Source organism: Canis lupus, chromosome 4 (genome assembly GCF_003254725.2).
Source record: "Canis lupus dingo isolate Sandy chromosome 4, ASM325472v2, whole genome shotgun sequence".
Classification (NCBI taxonomy): domain Eukaryota; kingdom Metazoa; phylum Chordata; class Mammalia; order Carnivora; family Canidae; genus Canis; species Canis lupus.
The window spans coordinates 59455799-59477720 of NC_064246.1; the positions used below are offsets into that span (position 1 = coordinate 59455799).

At 43.1% G+C, this 21922-nt stretch overlaps 1 protein-coding gene across 3 annotated transcripts in view; it reads right to left on the minus strand.

Annotated features, from left to right (window-relative positions):
* Positions 1–21922, minus strand: part of HMGXB3 (HMG-box containing 3) — a 47087-nt gene that overhangs the window by 3067 nt on the left and 22098 nt on the right. For all 3 annotated transcript variants that reach the window (XM_025434402.3, XM_025434401.3, XM_025434400.3), the window contains 10 exons: positions 21743–21840; positions 19156–19254; positions 17229–17378; positions 13222–13523; positions 12583–12710; positions 8078–8209; positions 7057–7241; positions 3120–3339; positions 2154–2287; positions 1202–1318 (listed from right to left, as the gene is read on the minus strand). In XM_025434402.3, coding sequence (XP_025290187.1) covers positions 1202–1318; positions 2154–2287; positions 3120–3339; positions 7057–7241; positions 8078–8209; positions 12583–12710; positions 13222–13523; positions 17229–17378; positions 19156–19254; positions 21743–21840 — 1565 coding nt within the window. The remainder of the gene's footprint in view (positions 1–1201; positions 1319–2153; positions 2288–3119; positions 3340–7056; positions 7242–8077; positions 8210–12582; positions 12711–13221; positions 13524–17228; positions 17379–19155; positions 19255–21742; positions 21841–21922) is intronic.

Below are 21922 nucleotides of genomic sequence, written 5' to 3' on the forward strand. Positions count from 1 at the left end.
ACCCGGATATGTCGCCCAGATGGGAACCCCATGTAAACTAGTAAACACCTCCACTGATTGTGCTTCCCAGGAGCCACTTCATTGCTGGGGAGGAGGAGCTGTGTGTGCAGTGGGGACCCAGTGTCTCCCTCCACCTCCTTTCCTTCACCCCCACCAGTCTTAGTTATAACCTCTTAGTGCTACCGCTCGCCCATCACAGCCCTGAGCTCTGTAGCTCTCACAGCTGTGTGGTCATGTGCTTCTCATGAGCCAGTCCCTAGTCAACAAACACAGTCCTCTGCTCAGGGTCTGTTCTGCCAGGGGAAAGGCATCAAGCCTGCCCCTCAAACACGGCTTTTGTTGAAGAAGTTGATAATCAGATTCTTTCTTGACAGCCAGTTGCCATGCCCACTCATGCAGCTGAGTGAACTGAGGGCTCTGCTAGGAATCCCTCCCCCATTTGGTACCTGTTCAGTGGGTCTTCAACCCCAGTATCTTCCTGAACCTGCTTTGTCATACAGTGCGAAACCTTCCCAGAGCTATCCCAGTGCCTTACCCTGTCCACGCTCCACAGACTTGAGGTGTGCCCTCCTTAAACCAAATCAGAACTACCTCTTCCCCAATTCCTACTCAGAAGAGTCCAGTGGGTCCCTCACCACCCTCAGAAGGAAACCCAGACTGCTATTGCGGCCTACAAAGCACTACATGATCTGGTCTCTGGTTACCTCTCCAGTCTTCCTCTTCTGGGCTCACCATGTTTCCCTACTAAGGACTTAGTGGTCACCCTTCCCTCTGCTGGAACATTCTTTCCATAGCTCATCATTGGGCTTTCAACCTTCTCTGGCTGCGCCAGACAGGAGCTCCCTGTTGCCTTCTATCTCAGGGCTTTATCTTGTTCCTTCAGAGCTAGCCCCCTAGGCCATGGTAGCTCTATTTCTTCTCTAAGTGAGGTCAACTAGAGAGGAATGACATCTTCACTAGTCACCTCTGTACCTTCAACAACTGACACAGGGCTAGCATCCGAAAGGGTGCTTAATATTCACTGATGATGACCCAAGCTCCCTTCCTAGTCCAAAGGGTGGCATCTGACCCAAAATGAGCTATTCCACAGGCTGTCCAGTGACCTAAGTGCCAGCTCCCACAGGATAAGCTGATCAACCAGATTCTGTGTGGGCAATCTGTCATGGACAAATTCACCCCAAGCTCCTCATTATCCACTTACCTGATGGGGGCACACCTTGTAGATTTTACCCCCCGTGAGATGAGGTGGGGGCTGTCTAGCTCTGGTTCCATTCTGTACAGACTCATAGAGAGCCAACAAGGAGAAGCAGAGCTGTTCCTGGAGCAGGACAAGATTAAAAACAAAGTAGTAAATGCTAAGGGACCAGGCTTGGTGTGCAGCACCAAATGCTCACTTCAATACCCAAAGCAAGAGAATAAACTGTCAAGGTCAGAGTATGCCTTGGAGCCTTACTAGCTTAATGTCTTAGGTACAGATGGGGACTCTGACGCCCTGAAAGGACCAGGTCCCAGAGAAAGCCAGCCAGAGTGATCAAGGTGCCAGAGTCTTTGAGGCCTGGGGGTCTTCCTACTTTTCACAGGGTAGGGAATGCTTCAAAAAGAAGCTAATATTTGAATCTGAACTTGAAGGAAGCATAAAATGTTCAAAAGAACATTAGTTTGAAGAAAAGTAAATAATGAATGGATAATGCACACACACATAGCCTCCGTCCCTTTCTCCCTACCCCTCTCTCTGGATATAACAATGCTCATTCACAAAGGGCCTGGAGAGGCGATAACCACACACTGCAAAACGCCTTCCTCACAACCTTGTCAGGTCAGTATTTTGGTTATTTCCACTTTGTAAACCAGGAAAATGAGGCTGAGATGAAAGATAACTTATCCAAGGTCATACCTAGACAGCGGGAAAACCAGTATTCCTGACCCCAGAGTCTGGACCCATTACCTTGGCCAGAAGAACTGATTGGAGGGAAAGGCCTTGCATACCTGTCATGACCTGGCTGCAAATGATCCCCCAGGTCTCCCTGACTGCCAGCCAAGCACCTTGTGTACCACAAGAGGCACTTGTTGCAGATGCTCATCTCCTTGCTCAGAAAGCAAACCACCAGTCTGCTCCCTAAGTCCCTGTCTGCACGGAAGCCCCCACCACTCACCTTGGAGTCCTCTGTCCCAAAGGGGATGCCACACTGCCTCAGCAGGTGCCGGAGCTCCTCCTCACTGTAGGAGCCGATCTCCTCCAGCTTGCAAGTGCCCTCGTGGAGCAGCCTCACCAGGGCACTACCATGGCCTGTAAGAGACGACCCTGCTGAAGGGAGGACACTGCCACCAGGCAACAGGGGTTACAGGGAGTCCCTCAAGTGTGAGGATGAGAACCAGGGAACGAGGCCTAAATCCGGCAAGCAGTAGAAGCAGGCTCTGCCCTGAGCACTGCCCTCGGTGCTGAGGGAGGTGGACTCCAGGTGGGTCTTCTAACTTCTGCAGATATTTCAAGTCTCTCAGAACTGGCTTTTTGACCTTGAACGTCTAGGATAGAGATCCAGCAGAGTGCCCTTGCAAAGAACTCGAAAATCGGTATGGCTTTTCATCTTTTAAGGTTTTTCAGAACCAAGATCTCAGAGGATTACCACAAGGGCAGCAACACGATGAGCAGTGGGTCTCATTTCAAAACTGTACCGCCTAACCAACAGTGAACTATGTGGAGATGTTAAAAAGGAAAATGAATTTTAGGCCCTAAAACATCAAGTATGAGGTGGGACCTCAGCATCTAAAGTTAGGAAGTACTGTTTGAGAACTAGTGGATCACAACATACTCAATACTTATAAAATCACCTCAGTGGGTCATATCCAGAATTTTAAAAATGAAATAGAACAGAAAATACATTCCACTTTGTAAGGAAAAGTACTGTTTTGTGAAAGGTGGCTGCGGCTCTTCAAAATTCTACACCTGACTTTAACCTCTAGGGAATTTCATGACCCCTTGTCATGATCTTTCTATTAAGAGCCCTCTAAGTGGGCCTTCCTCCACCCCCTTCTGCCACTGATGCTATCTGGCCATGGAAATGTTCCAGCCTCTGGACTGGGCCCTTCCCTGACCCGAGTGAGCCACCAGGTGATCTTACCAGGTACCGGCTGCACATCCAGGTTTTTGTCCTTCTCGGTGTTGACGACCACAGCGCCTCTCATGAGTGGTGGGAAGAAGGGGGCAATAACAGAGGCATCAAACTTGGTGATAGGGATGCTGGCAGGGAAGGCCACCTGCTCAATCACCTCTGTCTCCATCGTGGCCCAAAAGTCCTCCACGTTTACCTCACTGGGGCCCAAGAACTCGGGCCAGGTGAACTAAAAGGTCAGGATAAAAAGATCAAACTATAGGAGCCACAGAGTATCAGTAACACAAGAGTCCACCATCTTGATCCACTCAAGACAACAAAGGTGGAAGGTGTCAGCCAGCCATGCACTGCTGGGCGCCCCCAAATCTGATATCTTAGTACCTAACTGCCTTTTGGCCACATTCATCTCCCCCATACCATAGCTCTCCCCAATACTTGAACAGCTCTCAGGCCCTTCTGCATCTGCCTTTGTTCAAGTCCTTTCCCTGACCTGCAAGGAAAGGGGAGCTACCACCAAATACCTGTTACATGTTGGACACTGTCTGTCTGATTAACTACTGCACAAGTCTGGGGGCTGTCTGAGGTGAGACTACCACAGCAAGGGGTTGAAAGAGAATGTGACTGAAGGTCTAGTTCCAAAGGCCAAGCCCCCTGTTCCCCACCACCTACAGGGCTAGTGCACACTGTAACTACACAAGTCTCCCACCACACTTCGCAGTCACTGAGCCATCCTCTCCATAAAACAAGGGGGCAAGGAATGCCAACTGAGCGTACTGCTGTGTGCACAAACTGATGTGTGACTATCATCAGTCTAGGGGGTCCTTCTCTATGCAGTCCCTGAGGGGAGAGGCCACCAGACAGTCTCCTCGTGGACAACTGCCAATTTGAGTTTAGTTCAGAAACTTGTTTCACCTCACTGACTTCAGAATACCCTTTACCTGCTTTTCCACACAGGCACCACATCACTTGCAACATACAAAAGGGAGAAATAGAGTAGACCCTGATCTCTAGAGAGATATAGCCAGTACCGTAGAGAAGAGACATGCATACTGAAAGTGAAGGGAATTCTACTCGATTCTGTGGGAAAGAGCCTTGATCAGAAAGGCAGAGGCAGATGCCAGTTAGGACTAGGAGAGGAGTTTTTGCAGGGAGGTGGGCATCTGTGGTCTCTATAGCTAGATGTGTTTTTAAAATAAAACTTGGGGGATCCCTGGGTGGCGCAGCGGTTTAGCGCCTGCCTTTGGCCCAGGGCGCGATCCTGGAGACCCGGGATCGAGTCCCACGTCGGGCTCCCGGTGCATGGAGCCTGCTTCTCCCTCTGCCTGCGTCTCTGCCTCTCTCTCTCTGTGTGACTATCATAAATTAAAAAAGTTTAAAAAAAAAATAAAATAAAATAAAATAAAACTTGGGTTCAGAGTCCCAGGAAATGCTAGTGAGCATGATGGCAATGCTCAGGAGCTCAGACTCTGGAGTCAGACAAAGGTCAAGTCCCAGCTCCACCCCTCCTGGCTGAGTAAGCTTGAATAAAACCCCTGGGCTTTGGTCCTTTCATCTACAAAAATTCACAGGGCTGAGGTGAGAAGTGAGTCAAGCCCTGAGCACAGCATAAGAACTGGCACATGTAGGGTGGGGGTGAATGGGTGATGGGCACTGAGGGGGGCACTTGACGGGATGAGCACTGGGTGTTATTCTGTATGTTGGTAAATTGAACACCAATAAAAAATAAATTATATATAAAAAAAAAAGAACTGGCATATGTAGTAATATGCTCAATGAATCCTAGCTGTGTCACTATTAACACTGCCATTAGATTGCCATTTGACAAGCACATCCAAAAGAGTTTGAAAATAGACTCTTGGTGAGATAACATAAAAAAGCAAAATTTTTTATAGTTCATTTTATCTATGAAGAACACTTAGAAGACTCCAGAAAGCATTATACTTACTTTCATATGTCTTGTTATGCACCAGCATCCTTCAAATGGGATATGTGAACAAGATATAGACTTTTTTTTTTAATTGGGAAGAAAAGGAGGAATATACATTAAATCTCTAAGAGCCTCAGCTGGCTATGCCAAAACGCATCCAAGCTTTTCTCTAGAGGGCTCACAGCACCCCTGGTGGTGAACAGGTGAGCTGCAGGTCCAGTGCCTAAACAGACACTTCATGTTGCAGTGCTCCTTCTGGGATGGAAAACTCACCCCCATCCCTCACACCTGCTACTACTAGCACACTCACAGGTACTCCATCCCTATGCAGGCAGACCAGACCTCCTGAGCATGATCATGGGAGAAAGTTCAGCAATCTATGCAATTTTTTAAAAAACACCATGTACCAGGTCAAGAAAGATTTCTATTATTCTCAGTTTAGTAAGTTTTTTTTTTTTTAAAAGATTTTATTTATTCATGATAGTCACAGAGAGAGAGAGAGAGAGGCAGAGACACAGGCAGAGGGAGAAGCAGGCTCCATGCACCGGGAGCCCGACGTGGGACCCGATCCCGGGTCTCCAGGATCGCGCCCTGGGCCAAAGGCAGGCGCCAAACCGCTGCGCCACCCAGGGATCCCTCAGTTTAGTAAGTTTTATCATAGATGGTGTTGAATGAGAACGAAAGCCTTTTTTACATCTACTGAAATAATCATATGGGTTTTTTTCTTTTAAACTGTACAAGAGCAGGGCAGCCCAGGTGGCTCAGTGGTTTAGCACCGCCTTCAGCCCAGGGTATACTCCTGGAGACCCCGGATCGAGTCAGGTTCCCTGCATGGAGCCTGCTTCTCCCTCTGCCTGTGTCTTTGCCTCTCTCTCTCTCTCTCTCTCTCTGTGTCTCTCATGAATAAATAAAATCTTTAAAAAATAAAAATAAACTGTACAAAAGCAAATTATATTTGTATATTTTCTCATGTTGAAACAATGCTGCTTTCCTTGGATAAGCCTGTCATGATGGGTTACTTCCTTCACTGTTAGATATGATCGGCTATTATCCTATTCAGCACTGTGGCATCTATATTCATGAATACAAGCAGCTCCAATTTGTTTTCTTATATTAAAAGTCTGGCTTTATTTTCAAGGTTATCTAGCCTTATACAATGAGGTGGGGAAATATATCTGCTTTTGTCATCTATGATTAGAATCATATTTCTCGGGTAACTGTTAGAATTAATGTATGAAACCATATAAATCTGGTATTATCTTTATGTGAGCATTTTTTAGTTAAGAACCAAGTCACAGATCAAAATCTATCCACAGTTCTCCATCTCACTCGGTCTAAGTCCTCACAGTGGCCCACATGCCCCCATGGAGAGTCTGGCTTCCCGCAGTCTCTTGAACCTCACACGTCCTACTGTTTTCTCTGCCAGTCACGTGCTCCAGCCACATGGCCTCCTTGCTGTTCCTCAACCATGCACAGCAAGCCCAACTCAGACTGTTTCACTTCTTTCTCTGCCTAGAATATTCCTCCCCTGAAAGCTACTTGGACTTCAAATTTCTCCTCAAATGCCACCGTATCAGAGAGGGCCTCCTTGATTACCCTCTAGAAAACAGGAATCCCCCTCTTTACCACACTATTCTCTTCTCCTTACCTCCTTTACTATTACTATGCTACTTTTAATTACTACATACTGTTTATACAATAGACATTAATATAATATATACAATTATTAATAATGTTTGTTTCCTGTCTCCCCAAATCAGAATTTGAGCCCCATGAACACAGAAACTTTAAGGGTTTCTTACTGGCATGTACAAGCATCTAAAAAATGCACCTGGTTCATGTTTAATAATTCGTTGGAAAGTAACAAATGCCTCTATTTCCATCCAGCCTTCCTTAGATGAAAAAGCCATTCGCCTCCCCCAGGCAGGACTAGAGCCATCTGCTCCTGGGACAGCATGTAGGAAGGTGGCTGCCGAGTGAGTGTGAAGACAGTTCTAAAGGTGGCCAGGAGGCACTTACTTCCACACTCTTCAGTGCCAACACGTTTTCTTCATTCCTCTGGGCCATTTCCACTTTGGGGGCAACACCACAGATGCCACAGATCATGTCATTATAGTCTCGGACAGTGAGGCACTCGAAAGCCCAGTAGCCATTGCATAGCAGCTCCTGCAGCTGGCTCAGCTCGTCTGAAGTCAGAGTCTTTTCTGCAAGGAGAGCAAGAGCTCTGAGAAGGTCACAAAAAAGACCCCTAGGTCACTGGGGATGAGCGAGGGGCCAGGCCAGCAAGAATAGCGACTCTTCAAGAGTGCTCCTCTAAGGACACTCAAGAGCACCAACCACCCCAAGGGTCAAACACCCTGGCCTTCAAGGGCTTGGGTGGCAACCCCTAAGGGCAATTCCAGTCAGTTATATAATTGTCTTGCACTAACACCTATCAGGCACCAGACTGTGCTGACAGCTTCAGATACGTTATTTCACTTACCTCACACCTTTACAAAACAAGCTATTCTCATTCTCAATTTATAATCGGAGAAATTGAGGCACAGAGAATAATTGGCTCAAAAATCATACTGCCACTAAGTGGCAGAGCCAAGACTCAAACACATGGCTGTCTGACCCTAGAACCTTTGCCCTACTCCATCTGAGCTCATAGCAGGCAAGGTGCAAGGGAACTGAAGTCTACAGGGTTAGGAGGGAAAAGTATCAAAAGAAGGAAAGCAAGTAGAAAAACAATTTCTAATATTAAGGAGGGTGGTCTCCACCTTCAGGTCTCAATATAACATGCAGCAAGGCCAACTCTACTTATGATCCTTTGATCATAGAGTCAGCTTACTTTTGTGCTCAGGGTCTCTGGATGGATGGAAAGACTCACACTTTGGGTATTTGTAAAATTCAAAAGGAGGAGTGTACCAGGGAAGCCAAGAATGTCTCCTTTTCAAACTATTAGACTCTTCTCTAAGGTGATTCAACCAAAGCCCATCACTAAAAGTTCCCAGGGAACTCAGGACTAGTACGGGAAAGGGAGGAAGCCAACCTGTACCTGTCTGTTCCTGCACCGACTTCAGAACAGCACTGATGGACACCCTGGGGTCCTCTCCCAGCTTGATCTGGTTCCGGATTGCAAAAAGCAAGTCCAAGCTCACTAGTAGCTTGTTCCCCACATTAAAGAGACCTGCAAAGTTAAAAAGAGGCAACAGAGAAACTCACTGTAAAACATCCACAATGGCAAAAAATTAGAAATAAACTAAATACCCAGTAATAGGGGAACAGTTACATTAATTATGATACATTCCTAAAACAGAAAATTATGCCTCGTTAAAAAAGAATAGGGACGCCTGGGTGGCTCAATGGTTGAGCATCTGCCTTTGGCTCAGGGCATAATCCCAAAGTGCTGGGATCCAGTCCCACATCGCGCTTCCTGTAGGAAGCCTACTTCTCCCTCTGCCTATGTTTCTGCCCAACTCTGTGTCTTTCATGAACAAATAAAATCTTTAAATAAAATAATAAAAATAACATAGACCTAATTGCTCTGACATGGAGTTGTCCATAATACACTGTTAAATGAAAAAAGCCAGCCATGAAATCTGTAGAGAAATTTAAAAAACAAGAACAAAAATCCTCTCTATGGGCCACCTTAGCCCTCACGACCACCAGGGCCCACTCTTCCTCTATTTCTTAATGACTGCACTGTGGGTAAAGGCCAGGAGCACACTCCAAGCCCAGAGATGTGTAGGAGATATAAAAAAGCTACAAAATCACCCCTAACCAAACAAATCCCAAGATAAAAGACTCAGAGGGATTTATATGCAGTCAATTTAAGACAAATAAAAGAGGATGATTTTATAAATACAAATTTTTTTTGCACAAAGTACAATGCACAAATTTGCACAAAATCAGGTTCTGGAATGTGCAACCATGAAAGAAGAGTATGGAGGAGTGGGGAAAGCCTTTCTGGGAATGATACCAAATGCTGAAACCATAAAGAAGATCAAATCTGATTACATAAAAATTAAAACAAAAACAAAAAGCAAATAAAATCCCCAAAAGACAAAAACACTTTGTGTCCAAAAAAAAAAAAAAAAAAAACCCACAAACAAGTTAAAAGATGATTGATAAAATGGGAAAGAACTCAGTCAACAAAATATTCCAATGAATGGAAATATTTACAAAATTCAAAGAAATTAAAAAAAACAAAAAACAAAAAAACCCCATATAATCCTCCTTGTAATCAAAGAAATGCAACAAATTAAGATATGATACCCCAGGTTTTACCCATCAATATGGCAAATTTCAAAAAATATTGATCTACAAAAAGTTCCTAAAGCTGCTAAGTGAGTTTAGCATGATCACCAGATAAAAATTCAATAGACAAAACCCACTGTGTTTCTACACTGATACTGAACAGTTAGAAACTGAACCACATCATTTAGCATTGAACACAGTAACTTAAATAAAACAAAACATGTAGAGGATCTACATGCTGAAAACTACAAAACACTAATGGAAGAAATAAAAGAAACTCTAATAAAATGGAAAGGGATAAGTTTTTAGGGATTAGAAGACTCAATATTTTTAAGCATGTCAAGTTTTCACAAATTGATCAACGGATTCAACGTAATCCCAATTAAAATTCTAACAGGATTCTGCAGATACTGAGAAGCCGATTTTAAGATTTATACAGAAATGCAAAGGAACTAAAATAGCCAAAATAATTCAGGAAACAACAATTCAGTAAGAAGGCTGGAGGTCCCACACTGATTCTAAGATCTACTACATGGCCGTAGTGATAAAGACCAGTGTGGTATTGGCAAAAGAATAGACAACATGAACCAAAAGAACAGAACAGACCATAGAAATAGACCCACACATATATGATCAACTGTTTTTCAACAAAGGAGCCAAAGCAATCCAGAGATGGCTGACCAACTCTGTTAATTTACGAGTCACTGAATTGTACACTTAAAATGAGTTTAACACTATATAAATCATAACACAATAAAAAAAAGTGGAAAAAAATGACCCAACTACATTCCATAAGAAACTCATTTTTTAAAAAACATGAAACTCACTCAATGCAGAAAAGACTACCTTTCAACAAACGGTGGTACAACTGTATGTCCACATGCAAAAGAAGAAAATAAAGAACTCAATCTGGGTCTCCCACTAACAATTAACTCAAAATGAATTACAGACCTAAACACAAACTACAAAATAATAAAACCACCAGAAGAAAACATAGAAAAAAATATTTATGATAATCTTTACCTACACAGAGAGACCTTAGATCATTAAAAGCATAATCCCTAAAAGAAACACTTGATGAAGTGGTCTTTGTTATGACTAAGAACTGTCCTGTGGAAAATTCCATTAAGAGAATGAGAAGTCAAGCCAGAGACCATAAGACAACATTTGTAAATCACTTATCTGACAAAAGACTTATGGATCCAGGATATATAAAGAATTCTCCAAAAAAAAAAAAAAAGAATTTTCAAAATTTGATAGTAAGAAAACAATCCAATTCAACAGGCCAAAGATGGAATAGATACTTCACCAAAGGAGACACATGGATGGCTAATAAAACCATGAAATGATGCTCAATTTCATTAGTCATTGAGGAAATACAAATCAGAACCATAGTGAGATTCCACTTCACACAACTATCAGAGTGGCTTAAAAACAAGAACCAAAAAATGGACAATACCAAGTGCTCACAAATGGAGCAAACCAGAACTCTCACTAACTGTTGGGGTAATGCAAAATGGTACAAACATTTAGGTAAATAGTTCGGCAATTCCTTTAAAAAAATTAAACCTACACTTAGCATATAGCTCAGCAATTTGACTCCTTGGTATTCACCCAAGAGAAATGAAAATTTGTGTTCACAAAAGCTGGTATGTGAATGTTTATAGCAGCTATATTGGTTAAGTGTCAAAATCTGGTAACAACATAGATGTCTTTCAACAAGTGAACAGATAAACAAATTGTGGTATTCCACACTGTGGAAAACTACTCAACAATGAAGAAGGAACTATTGATACATTTAAACAATATAATATAGATGGCTCTCTTTTTGAGAGTGTGCATGAACATGTAGAGTAGCAGAGAATTCCAGAAGACTCTATTCTGAATGTGGAACCTGATGTGGGGGCTCGATTCCAGGACCCTGAGATCATGACTTGGGCTGAAACTAAGAGACACTCAACTGAGTAAGCCACTCAAGTGGCCCCAACATGGATGACTTTCAAAGGCATGATGTTTAATCAAAGAAGCCAGATTCACTTAAAATGCTACTTACGTTGTATATTAACTATACTTAAAAATTTTGTCATTTTTAAAAATCATTTTTAAAAAATGCTACATATTATGATAAATGCCATTCAGAAAAGATGGAGCTATAGGAATGAAGAACATTATCAACTGGTTGCTAGAGGCTCAGGGGGAGGGCTCAGGGGGAGGGGTAGGTATGATTATCAAAAGCACAGTACAGGAGGGTTCTGGGCAATACAACTCTTCTATCTACTTATGGCGTTGGCAGTTACACATCTAGGTGCATTTGTCAGAACTCACGCAACTGTCAAACGACGAAGTAAACTTCACTGTATGTAAATTTAAAAGTAAAGCTAAAATTTAAAAAACATAATCCTGTGTACTACTGCACTAGACAGACTGAAGGGAAATGGTGCTCTCATTAACTGCTGGCAAGAGCATAAAATAGTACAAACTAAATAGAGCAACACAAGACATTAATTAAGAGCATGAATTCAAAATAAGGCACCATAAGGTTCTGAAGACAAATAGAAAAATATTCTTTCATCTTCAGCGCTCAATTCTACATGTAAAATTCAAGATCCAAATTCTGACAGTGTTGGTACATGGTGAATGTTCCATAGATGTTTGACACTGATGAATGTATAGGGGGAATGGGTGAACACATAGCAATTCCATTTGGAGCACTTATCCAAAGGAAATAATTAAGGCCTACACACCATGAGTGAGAATTCTAAAATGGAGTCCCACACAGCCCTTAAAAATGGTCATGGATTTCTCTACTTGCTGGCATAGGAAGATGCCTATGCATGTCACCGCTAAACTTAAAAAGAATATTCCAAAATGATGAATAGCACAATCCCACTTTTGTTGAAACAAAAACTATAAACCCATTAATCTCATACTTCCTTATATTCTCTATAGATGAAAATAACACATCTGAAAGATTAAAGAGCATAATGTTAAGTGTTTATCTCATAGCAGCACAATTACTAGTGATTTTAGTTTCTTTTTTAGATTGTCAGCATGTCCCATTTTTTCCACAATGGAGATGTTATTTAGGAATGAACTTTGTTTAAAGATCCCAGATTAAGAGTCCTAACACTTGAGAAATAAATATCATCTACTGGGGCTGAGATACCCAGGAGGAAAAATTCCCTCTCCCTCAGAAGCCCCATCTGAGAGAAGGTCCAGTGCTCAAAGGAGCAGAGGTGTGACCCACAGAGGCTGTTCCCAAGCCTGCTTTGGGACCTTTGAGGAAGAAAGGCTGACACCCACCTGTATAGATGTCCATGAAACTGTGCAGGGCCAGACAATGAGGATTCAGACACACCTTCACCTGGGCAGTCACCACCTGCAGCCGGCTAGCTGTCAGCAGCCAGCACTCCTGCGGCCCAGCCAGGGAGCTAGTACCAAAACATCACCAACAGAAGAACAGAAGGGAAATCAACATGATGCAGTTCCTGGGCTCAGGGATCAATGGCAAAATTCTCAAGACTCTAATGAGGTAGGCAAATGAAGGTGCTGAGTGGGGCTTGTGTTCCAGGGTTTTCTAGGCGGGTATTCCCACTCTGTTGGAACAAGGTCTGTGAAATCACCCCTAAAGTTAACGTAACTCTGGATTTATTACCCAATTTAACCAATCCCCTTGAACTCCCAAATCCAAGCTTTGTGCTGGATAGTCCAGATGTAAATAAAATCCTAACTTGGTGACAGTAACTTTCAGGCATTTTCCAATAGAAATAATAGATAATTACTATTATTTTACTTTAGCAATTCAAAAGCAAAGGAAACTTAAGAGAAGCAGAGAATAACACCTTCAAAGGCTATAGTTTTACAGCTGTCTGAAATAAGGTACAATATGGGCCGAGGAAGACCGGGCACTACAGACAGGGTAATTCTGAAAGGGGTGCTTACTTTTGTCCCCCTTTGAATAATGGGCTGCTACAGAGTAGGCACTGCGTGGACGGAGACTCATAATAATTCGACCAAGACGTTTGCTCGATGGTGACTGTCTCCTCACTCACGTTGGACAGAATGAGTCGAGAGCTGTTGAGTTCGTGAATCAGGGCGAAGACCTCGGCCAGCTCTGACTCGTTCTCAGGAATCTGCAGGACTTTGCGCAGCAGCTGCAGCGTGGACTGGCGCTGGATCTCCCTTTGGGCCAGGCTCAGCGGCTCTGTGGCACTCAGCACATCTGGGAGGGGGGAGCTGACCTCCTGGGAAAAGAGCAGACTGAACGATCAGCCAGCACCGAGACTCAATCAGAGAGGCTACAGGTAACAGAGGGACGGGCCTGGCCATGGTGGAGGGGAGGAAACCAAGGCTTCAAACCAGCTCAGTTAGTAATTTGCTTTGTGACTCAAAGCAGGTGCTTTCTCTCTCTGGCGCTGGTTCTCTCTCAGTGAAACAAGAGGATGACACACACTGCTTAGTAACAGTTCTAAGAGTCAGCTTCCATTCACCAGGGATAGGGTTTGGAAAAGAACACACCCAGGTCTCACTTCTGGACATGCCACCTAAGAGCTACACCTGTGTGACCCAAAGCAATATACTTAAATCTTTCTGAGCCTCAATTTCCTTACCTATGAAATGAAGGATGAAATACTAGTTATCTCCTATAGTTGTACAGAGTAAATAAAATATTGCAAGTATAGTACTTGGGATAGTACCGGGGAAACAAGGAAAGCTCTACGAACAACAGTTTCAATATGTAAATAAGTAGCTGCATTGCTTCAAGTATTTCTCTAACACCTTTATCTTGCAGGTACAAGGGAACTATTTTAAACACTAGTCAGAGGCTTTCAGGAACAAGGTTCTGAAATGCTCATAAAAATAGGTCCTTTTTAATGGAGGTTCCTCCCTAATCCCTTGTACAAATGCAGTAGGAATCACTCCCTCCCGGATACTCCCAGCATCCATTCTTTTACTGCAGAATTCACTGACTCACAGTTGGTGAGACTATTCCCTCATCTTTGGTGAGTATAAGCATCTTTTCCGTGCTTGTTTACACATTCTCGATACCAGCATAAGAGCACACAAAAATGCTAATTCATACCTGCTGGACATATTACATGTTGCTTTGCAGAAATTAATTGCTTAATAACAAGAAGGAACTTTCTATTAACTCTGCACACCTACAAGAACTCTTACCTCATTATAAGTTTGGCTACCTATCTTTATTCCCACACTAGACTGTAAACTCAAGAGAAGGGACCACCTCCTATTTATCTCTGTATCTCCAAATGCCTGACCTATAGTAGGCATTCAATGTATGCTTGCTGAAAGAAAGAATGAATGGCTGCAGAGAGTTGACACGAGGAGTTGCCCCGGAAGATAGTGTGTTCCCAGTCATGACTATGTGAACCATGGACTGGAAGAAGAGTTGGCAGGAATACTGTATCCCTTTGCTCGGAGTCACAGATCCAAGATGGAAAGGGATGAATATCATTCCTGTCCAAAGTCTTAATTACAGCCTCCAATTACAGCATGGGCCATGCACAGGAAAATGTATGGCCACCAGGGGACTCCAAAGAGCATGACAAAGGATCCGGGGTCTCTGACCAGTGTTTTAGTTTATGAAAAACAGGACTTACATTTTATTTCTCTAAAATTTAGTAAGCTGAAAAGAGACAGAATGTCAGAAAATAAATGTCCTGCGGGTAGGCAGCTATTAGCCGAAGACAAGAATATAGATACAAATCTCATAAAGTAGGATTTGAAATCAAATGGCCAGAAGTCCTGACCATTCCCATCTGACCTGGAAAGGTAGGTCATCTCATTACCCCAGATCTAGGGACCATCATTCATTTCCATTCTGCATACCACATCAACAGCTACAATCAAATAGGAGAAAGGAATGTTCAGAGCCTCTACTTATACAGAACTCAATTCCATTCTATAATCACTGATCCACACATTGAGTATGCACATTCCAGGGTCAGAAGGTACAATGAAGGGATGCCTGGGTGGCTCAGGGTGTGATCCTGGGGTCCTGGGATTGAGTCCCGCATCGGCTACCCTGCAGGTAGCCTGCTTCTCCCTTTGCCCATGTCTCTGCCTCTCTGTGTCTCTCATGAATTAAAAAAAAAAAAGAAGAAGAAGAAGAAGGTCTGGGAAAATAGATATACCTGCCGTAAAAGAGATTATGATGTCACAAGGAGCTAAGAGGAAGTCAAGACACAATGTGGTCAACCTTAAGTGAAGAGTACCACATTAGAGCATGGAAGATCCAGGAAGCTCATTGCCAGCAAGGGACAGCCAATGGAGCAAGAGAAATCTAATGGAAGCTATGGATCTATTTTACATGCTATTTCAGGGATTTACACTTTTTTTTTTTTTAAAGATTTACCTATTTGAGAAAGAGGGTGTGCTTGCATGAGCACAAGTGGGAGAGGGACAGAGAATCTCAAGCAGATTCCGTGCTCAGCGCAGAGCCCAATTCCACGACCATGAGATCAAGACCTGCACTGAAACCAAGAGTCTGATGCCCAACTGTGCCACCCAGGCGCCTCAGGGTCTACAGACTCCTTAAGGCTCAATTCTGAGTCTTCTCTGGGTCTGATGGCCCTGAGAATAAAATATCCAGACGGAATCTACCTTGCCTGCCTTTTTTGTCAATGGAGAAACTAAAACTCTGAAGAGGGAAGGCATCCAGCTCAGGGCCAGGTCTCTCAATTCCTGGTCCCTGTGTTTCTTCTACTAGGCCATCAGTGCCCACATACTTTACCTCCACTTCACTTTCTCACAAGGACAACCTCAGACCACCACCTTGAGCATGGAAACAAAGCCAGGACCAGGGGGATGAGATTCATCAGTCAGGAGTTCCCCCTGCCCCACCCCTCCACATGTATTGAAAACAGCTTGAAATAGTTCCTCACCACCTCAGTAGTCCTGTCCACTCCCAAACCCCCAGAAGTCTCTCTCCTGACATAACATCTGGGCCTCACTCTGGCTCAAGGACATTCAATGTGACCCTATTGCCTAAAAACCAAATTGCCTGGTCTAGCACTAAGGATCTTCCACAATATGACCCCAACATGCCTTCTGAGCCTTATTTTCCATACTCCTCCCTAAATATCCTTCTCTTTTAGGTGACTGGACCACCCTCTCTAGCTCTTTACTTTTAACCTTGCTTAACCCGGAGTATGGCATGCCCTCCCCTTCCATCCAAATCCTGCCCACCGTGCAAAGTCCAGCTTAGATGTGGAGTGGCCAGGCTCCACCTTGGAACCTGACCTGGTCTGGATGCCATCCTGTGTTGCTCCAAGGCAGATGGGGAAGACTGTCTTCTCACCCCCATCCTACTCATTCTATCTGCTGTCTCAGGTGCTACATTTTTCTGTTCAGTTCATGAAAGTCACAGGACCTCTGAAAACACCCATTTTTCCTGGTTCTGATAAATAAAACACCAGCCCTAAGGAGCCAAGTGGAATGTGTTTTACTATCCACAAACAGCTTGGTCCAACTTCAGAGAGATTTGCCAAGACTGCTAGAAGTAAAGCTCTGTGTTAAGCCACAAGCTCTGCAAGGAACCTGAGAAGCAGTGATCTAATCTACAAAGTCTTTGGGTCAGCCTTCTCCAATTCCCAAAATAGTCTCTGAGCTAAAGAATGTAACCCTTCTATCCCTCTCTTCTTCAGAACCCTCCTTACAGCCTGTATTCCATTCTCTTTGGAGAATGAACTCTTGGTCCACTGGGCTAGAAAGTTCTCAGAGATTAGGGTACCTAGGCAACCTAAACCAAACTTAACAATAAAGATAAGCAAATCTGGAGAGAAGGTGGCTAGGCTCAGAACTTAACTGGTTCTAATTCTGGTGTTCTAACTATCATCACGTACTAAGAAATCATCTTACTTCTACTAAAACAGGTGCACTAAGAGCTCAACACAGGGCTAGGGAGTGTGTCCAGGGAAAGAACTCACGAGAGCCTTGGTGGTTTTTTCAGTCCGGTCTTTGGCAAGGTTAAAACCGCAGCTGGGACAAATCCTCGGCTTATGTCTGTTGGTGTAGACATAGTTACAAGAGGGATTCTTGCATTTTCCCCGGCCTCTTGAAGTAGCCAGGCCCAAATCCTAAAAAAAAAAAAAAAAACAACAACAACAACAAAAAACAATATTCAATTTTACAAAAGTGACACCTGAGCAGAATCAAAACCAGGATGACCAGCTATCAGTCAATCAAAGAGAGTGACAACTGCAAAAGCCGATGTGGACTAACTTCCAAAGGGCCTTGAAGCAAGATCCTTTTCCTGTATTAAGTTGAAAGTTACCCCCTTTCGACTTAATGCAGCCTGCGTAATTTTGGCAAGTCCTTCTCCTCCATTTGTGAAAGAAACAAGTGATGAGTGGACTCTTAAGAGTCAGGTATTCAAGGCCATTGGCAGAGTGAAGTACGCCTGTTCTAACAGCAGGCTGGTCACTGTGGTGAACTAAAGAGTGTGCACCCTGCCTGAAGACAATCGTGACCTTTGTACAACCTAAGCTCAAATCTCAGGGATCTAGGCTTCTATGACAAACAGCTATCTAATCAACCAAAAAGAAAGGTCCTGAAAGTTGCCCCGGATGGTAACCCTAGTAGCCTCCTGTAGCCAAGGGACAGGGAAGTAAAAGTACAGATGGCATGGAGAAGGTAGTAATTAGGTCTCTGGGAAAAAGAAACCTGAGCAGACATCCAGGGTAAAGGAGATATTCTTTTTTTTTTTTTTTTAAAGATTTTATTTATTGATTAATGAAAGACAGAGAGGGAAAGACAGAGATGTAGGCAGATGGAGAAGCAGGCTCCAGGCAGGGAGCCTGATGTGGGACTCGATCCTGAGACGCGGATCACGCCCTAAGCCAGGGGCAGGTGCTCAACGGCTGAGCCACCCAGGCATCCCTAAAGGAGATATTCTTAAGGATCAGCGCAGACTATGCACTAATCCACCATTCTGTGCTGTCTTGCTACTGTGGAAGCATCAGCACAGGGCCTGGCCAGAGTAGGTGCTCAGGAAATATTTTTTGAATGAATGAATGGTTCTCCATCTGTCTGCCTTCATCAGATAAGAATTTTCAAAAATCCAGCTGCTCTCTCAAAACCTGTGTATCTTACTCAACTCAGAGAACCGCCTACCTGATACCTAAAGGACCAACAAAATTAGAGGATATTAAGAGCAAACAAAACAAAACCACCCCCCCCCCAATATGATATCTAAAACAATGCAGCATTTTACAGATGGTGAAAACTGAGGACCAGAGAAGCAAAGAGCCTTGGCCAAGGTCACATGGCATGCTGGCAACCAACAGAGCCAGAACCACTTTAGGACTAAGTCCTTCGAGTGTTTAACCCACTGCTCCATGTGGCTTACCTTGCTGAAGAATGCCCCAGAGTCACACAAAAATAAAAGGTGGGTAGGGAGGGAAAACCTTGGTAAGAAATGCCAAGTGAAACAAAGTTGCTTTACCAAAGTACTTCTCAAATCCTTTGATACATCAGTACCGAATGTGACACTGTTTTAAGGAGGAAAAATATAACTTTCTCAAGCTTATCTGTGGAAAACACTTTTGAGGCTGAAAGTTCCAAAGATTGCTGAATGCTAAAGCTGGACTGGATTCTCATCTCCAATTACTCTCCAAGAACCTTCCATGGCTCAGTTGGCCTACACTCTGTAGATCTCATCTGGGAAAAATATAGCTGATTTACCCAGCAACTATCATTTTTTAGTAATAGAATCTTCAGAACCAATGATCTGTCCCTGACCCTACTCTCACTCCCAACTACCACTCCCCACCTCCCTCACACTTCTACTCACCCTCTGCCCGAAAACCAAAACCACCTCCATGTCAACTCACCATCACCTGTGGCTGCACTTACCAGTGTTACAGTGCAACTGTACTTGTATGGAGGAAACATATCAGGCTTGACCTCTACAACTTTCACCTGAGACGTCCTACTGGCTGGGCCATTTGGTAGCTGTGGATCAGAACAAGTGATTTAGTGTTTTTATATAAAACCTCAAACTGCTGAGGTGCTGTGTCCTGAAACAGCTTGAGGAAATAGTTTCCCAGGGATGAGTGGAGCTATGCACCATGAGAACCCTCTAAGGTGCTAGTCAGCATCACCAGCCCACCACAGGTTGAGTATCACTTCCAAGTCCAGGGTTGCCACACTCTTCTGTGCAGCGTCTAACACAGTATATTAGAAATATTGTGAGTCAGATTTATAACCACTACCAAGTGAGAAAAGCTCATAATAGTTATACATGTAAATATGTGGTTGAATAATGTTGGCACAAAAAAACATCGGAAAGATTGTTTACTAAATATAAAATCTCACGTAACTTAACTGGCTTAAGACTAGCAAAGGAGGGCAGCCCTGGTGGCGCAGTGGTTTAGCACCACCTTCAGCCCAGGGTGTGATCCTGAGGACCTGGGATCGAGTTTATTTTTATTTATAAATAAAAATAAAATAAATAAATAAATAAAAAATCTTTAAAAAAAAAAAAAAGGACTAGCAAAAGGACTATGGCTTTTAACAACCCAATGTTGTCAGTCAAAAGGAAACTATTTACAGAGAAGACTGAGAGTTTACAGAAGTAAAGGGAATCTCAGGGCTGGAAATCTACAAAGCAGTGGAAAGCTGACTAGATCACCAGCCTCTACACCTAGAAATCCCATACAGTCCCAGTGCTGACACCACCTCTGGGTAACAAATAGATCAGACTTCAAAGTAAAAGCCACTTGATGTTCTTCTTGGGGCAAATCTGGAACAAGGGAAATCTGCTCTACATTGCCTGGTAGAGCACACAGCAAGGGAAAAGGCCAGCCTGATTTTCCTATTCCAATTTGGTCTAACAGGGTTTTTGAACTACAGGTCACAATCCACTTGAGGGGTCATGAAATTAATTTAATGAGTTAAAGCCAGCATTCTACAAAAATGGAAAATACCAAAATGACTGGCTATAATCAAGGCATAACTTCCTTATACTTCTTACATATGTAGGAATATGGATAAGTTTACTGGGCTGTGATGTGAAATATACTACTGAGGGTCATGATCTAAAAAAAAAAAAGAGGTCTAGTAAAAAATGCTGATTTAGGGAATTTTGATAATTATTCTAGTCACAAATGGAAAAAGAACTAAGAAATAAAAATCTAAGAGTAAGTGTGCTAGAACACTGAATTTTTGGCACCTGGGAAACCTCTAAAAACTCTATCATTAAAGTTGAATGAATTATACTGGCTATAAACTAGAATGCAGAGTAAGAGCTGTTTTTTGGTTTTAAAAATTTCTATTAAAACACAAATAAATAAAACATACAATACAAAATACACACACAAGGGGTGCCTGAGTGGCTCAGTTGGTTAAGTGTCTGTCTTTGGTTTGGGTCACGATTCCAGGGTCCTGGGATTGAGTCCCTCATCCCGCTGAGCAAGGAGCCCGCTTCTCCCTCTCCCCGCCCTGTTCATGCTCTGACTCTCTCTCTTAAATAAAATCTTTAAAAAACACAAATATAGGAAAGGACTCAGGATGCTCAGAATGGGCACAGAATGCCAACAGTAGTTCTGGGCAGCAGGATTTCATGGGATTTATTTTCTTTCTGCCTTAACCTAAATTTTCTGTATTTTCTACAATAGCCATGCATTCATTTGTTTCAAAAGAGGCTAAAGGAACAATATAACTAAATGCAATATCTAGTCCTAGACTGAATCCTGTACTAAAGTGGGAAAATGCTATAAAAAACATAACTGGGTAAAACTGATGAAATGGGAATGCAAATGACAGACTGAAGTATTGTATCAATGTTTCAGCAACAGAATATCCTGATTCTTATGAAATACACACTGAAATATTAAGAAGCAATAGGCCATGTAACCTCCCCTTAAATTACATGTATTTTAGAAGTACATTGGAGCACAAATGACAAAGTGATAACAAACGACAAAATGGACGATAAGAGAAAATGACTACAGGTAAAAAGTACATGGCTGCTCTTTGTACAATCTTTATGCTACTAACTCGTTTCCTAAGTTTCAAAATTATTATTTTTTAAGGTTTTATTTATTTGAGAGAATGAAAGAGAGAGAAAAAAGTGGGGGGGAGGGGCAGAGACGGAGAACCAGGCACCCTACTGAGCAGGAAGCCCACCAAAGGGCTATCCCAGGACCCTGAGATCATGACCTGAGCCAAAATCAAGAGTGGGATGTTTAACTGACTGAGCCATCCAAGCACCCCTCAAAATTATTTCGAAAGCCAAAGTTTAAAAACATGCATTCATTTTATAACAAGAAAAAAAAATTAACTAAAAATGAGTGACTCACTCATGCTCAGCTTCATTTCAGAGGTCTACCAATATAAGAACAGGCTTTTTGCTTATAGCTTTGATACACTAAATAGAAGCCCTGTTCTCAGAGCAGTAGACCCGCAAAAAGGCCCACCTCTGGACAGTAGTAGATCTTACCTTCACCTCACTGGTGTTAGATGGCTGTTGGAGCGGCTGGCCCAGCTGCTTCAGCGTGCTTGGCTTCAGGCCACAAGTCCTCACAGAGGGGGTTTTATCTGAGACAATCAGGAACCAAACTGGTGACTTAAGTGCACTGAGTCTCCATCCTCAACAATTCACATTCCTGTCCCTTTCCCA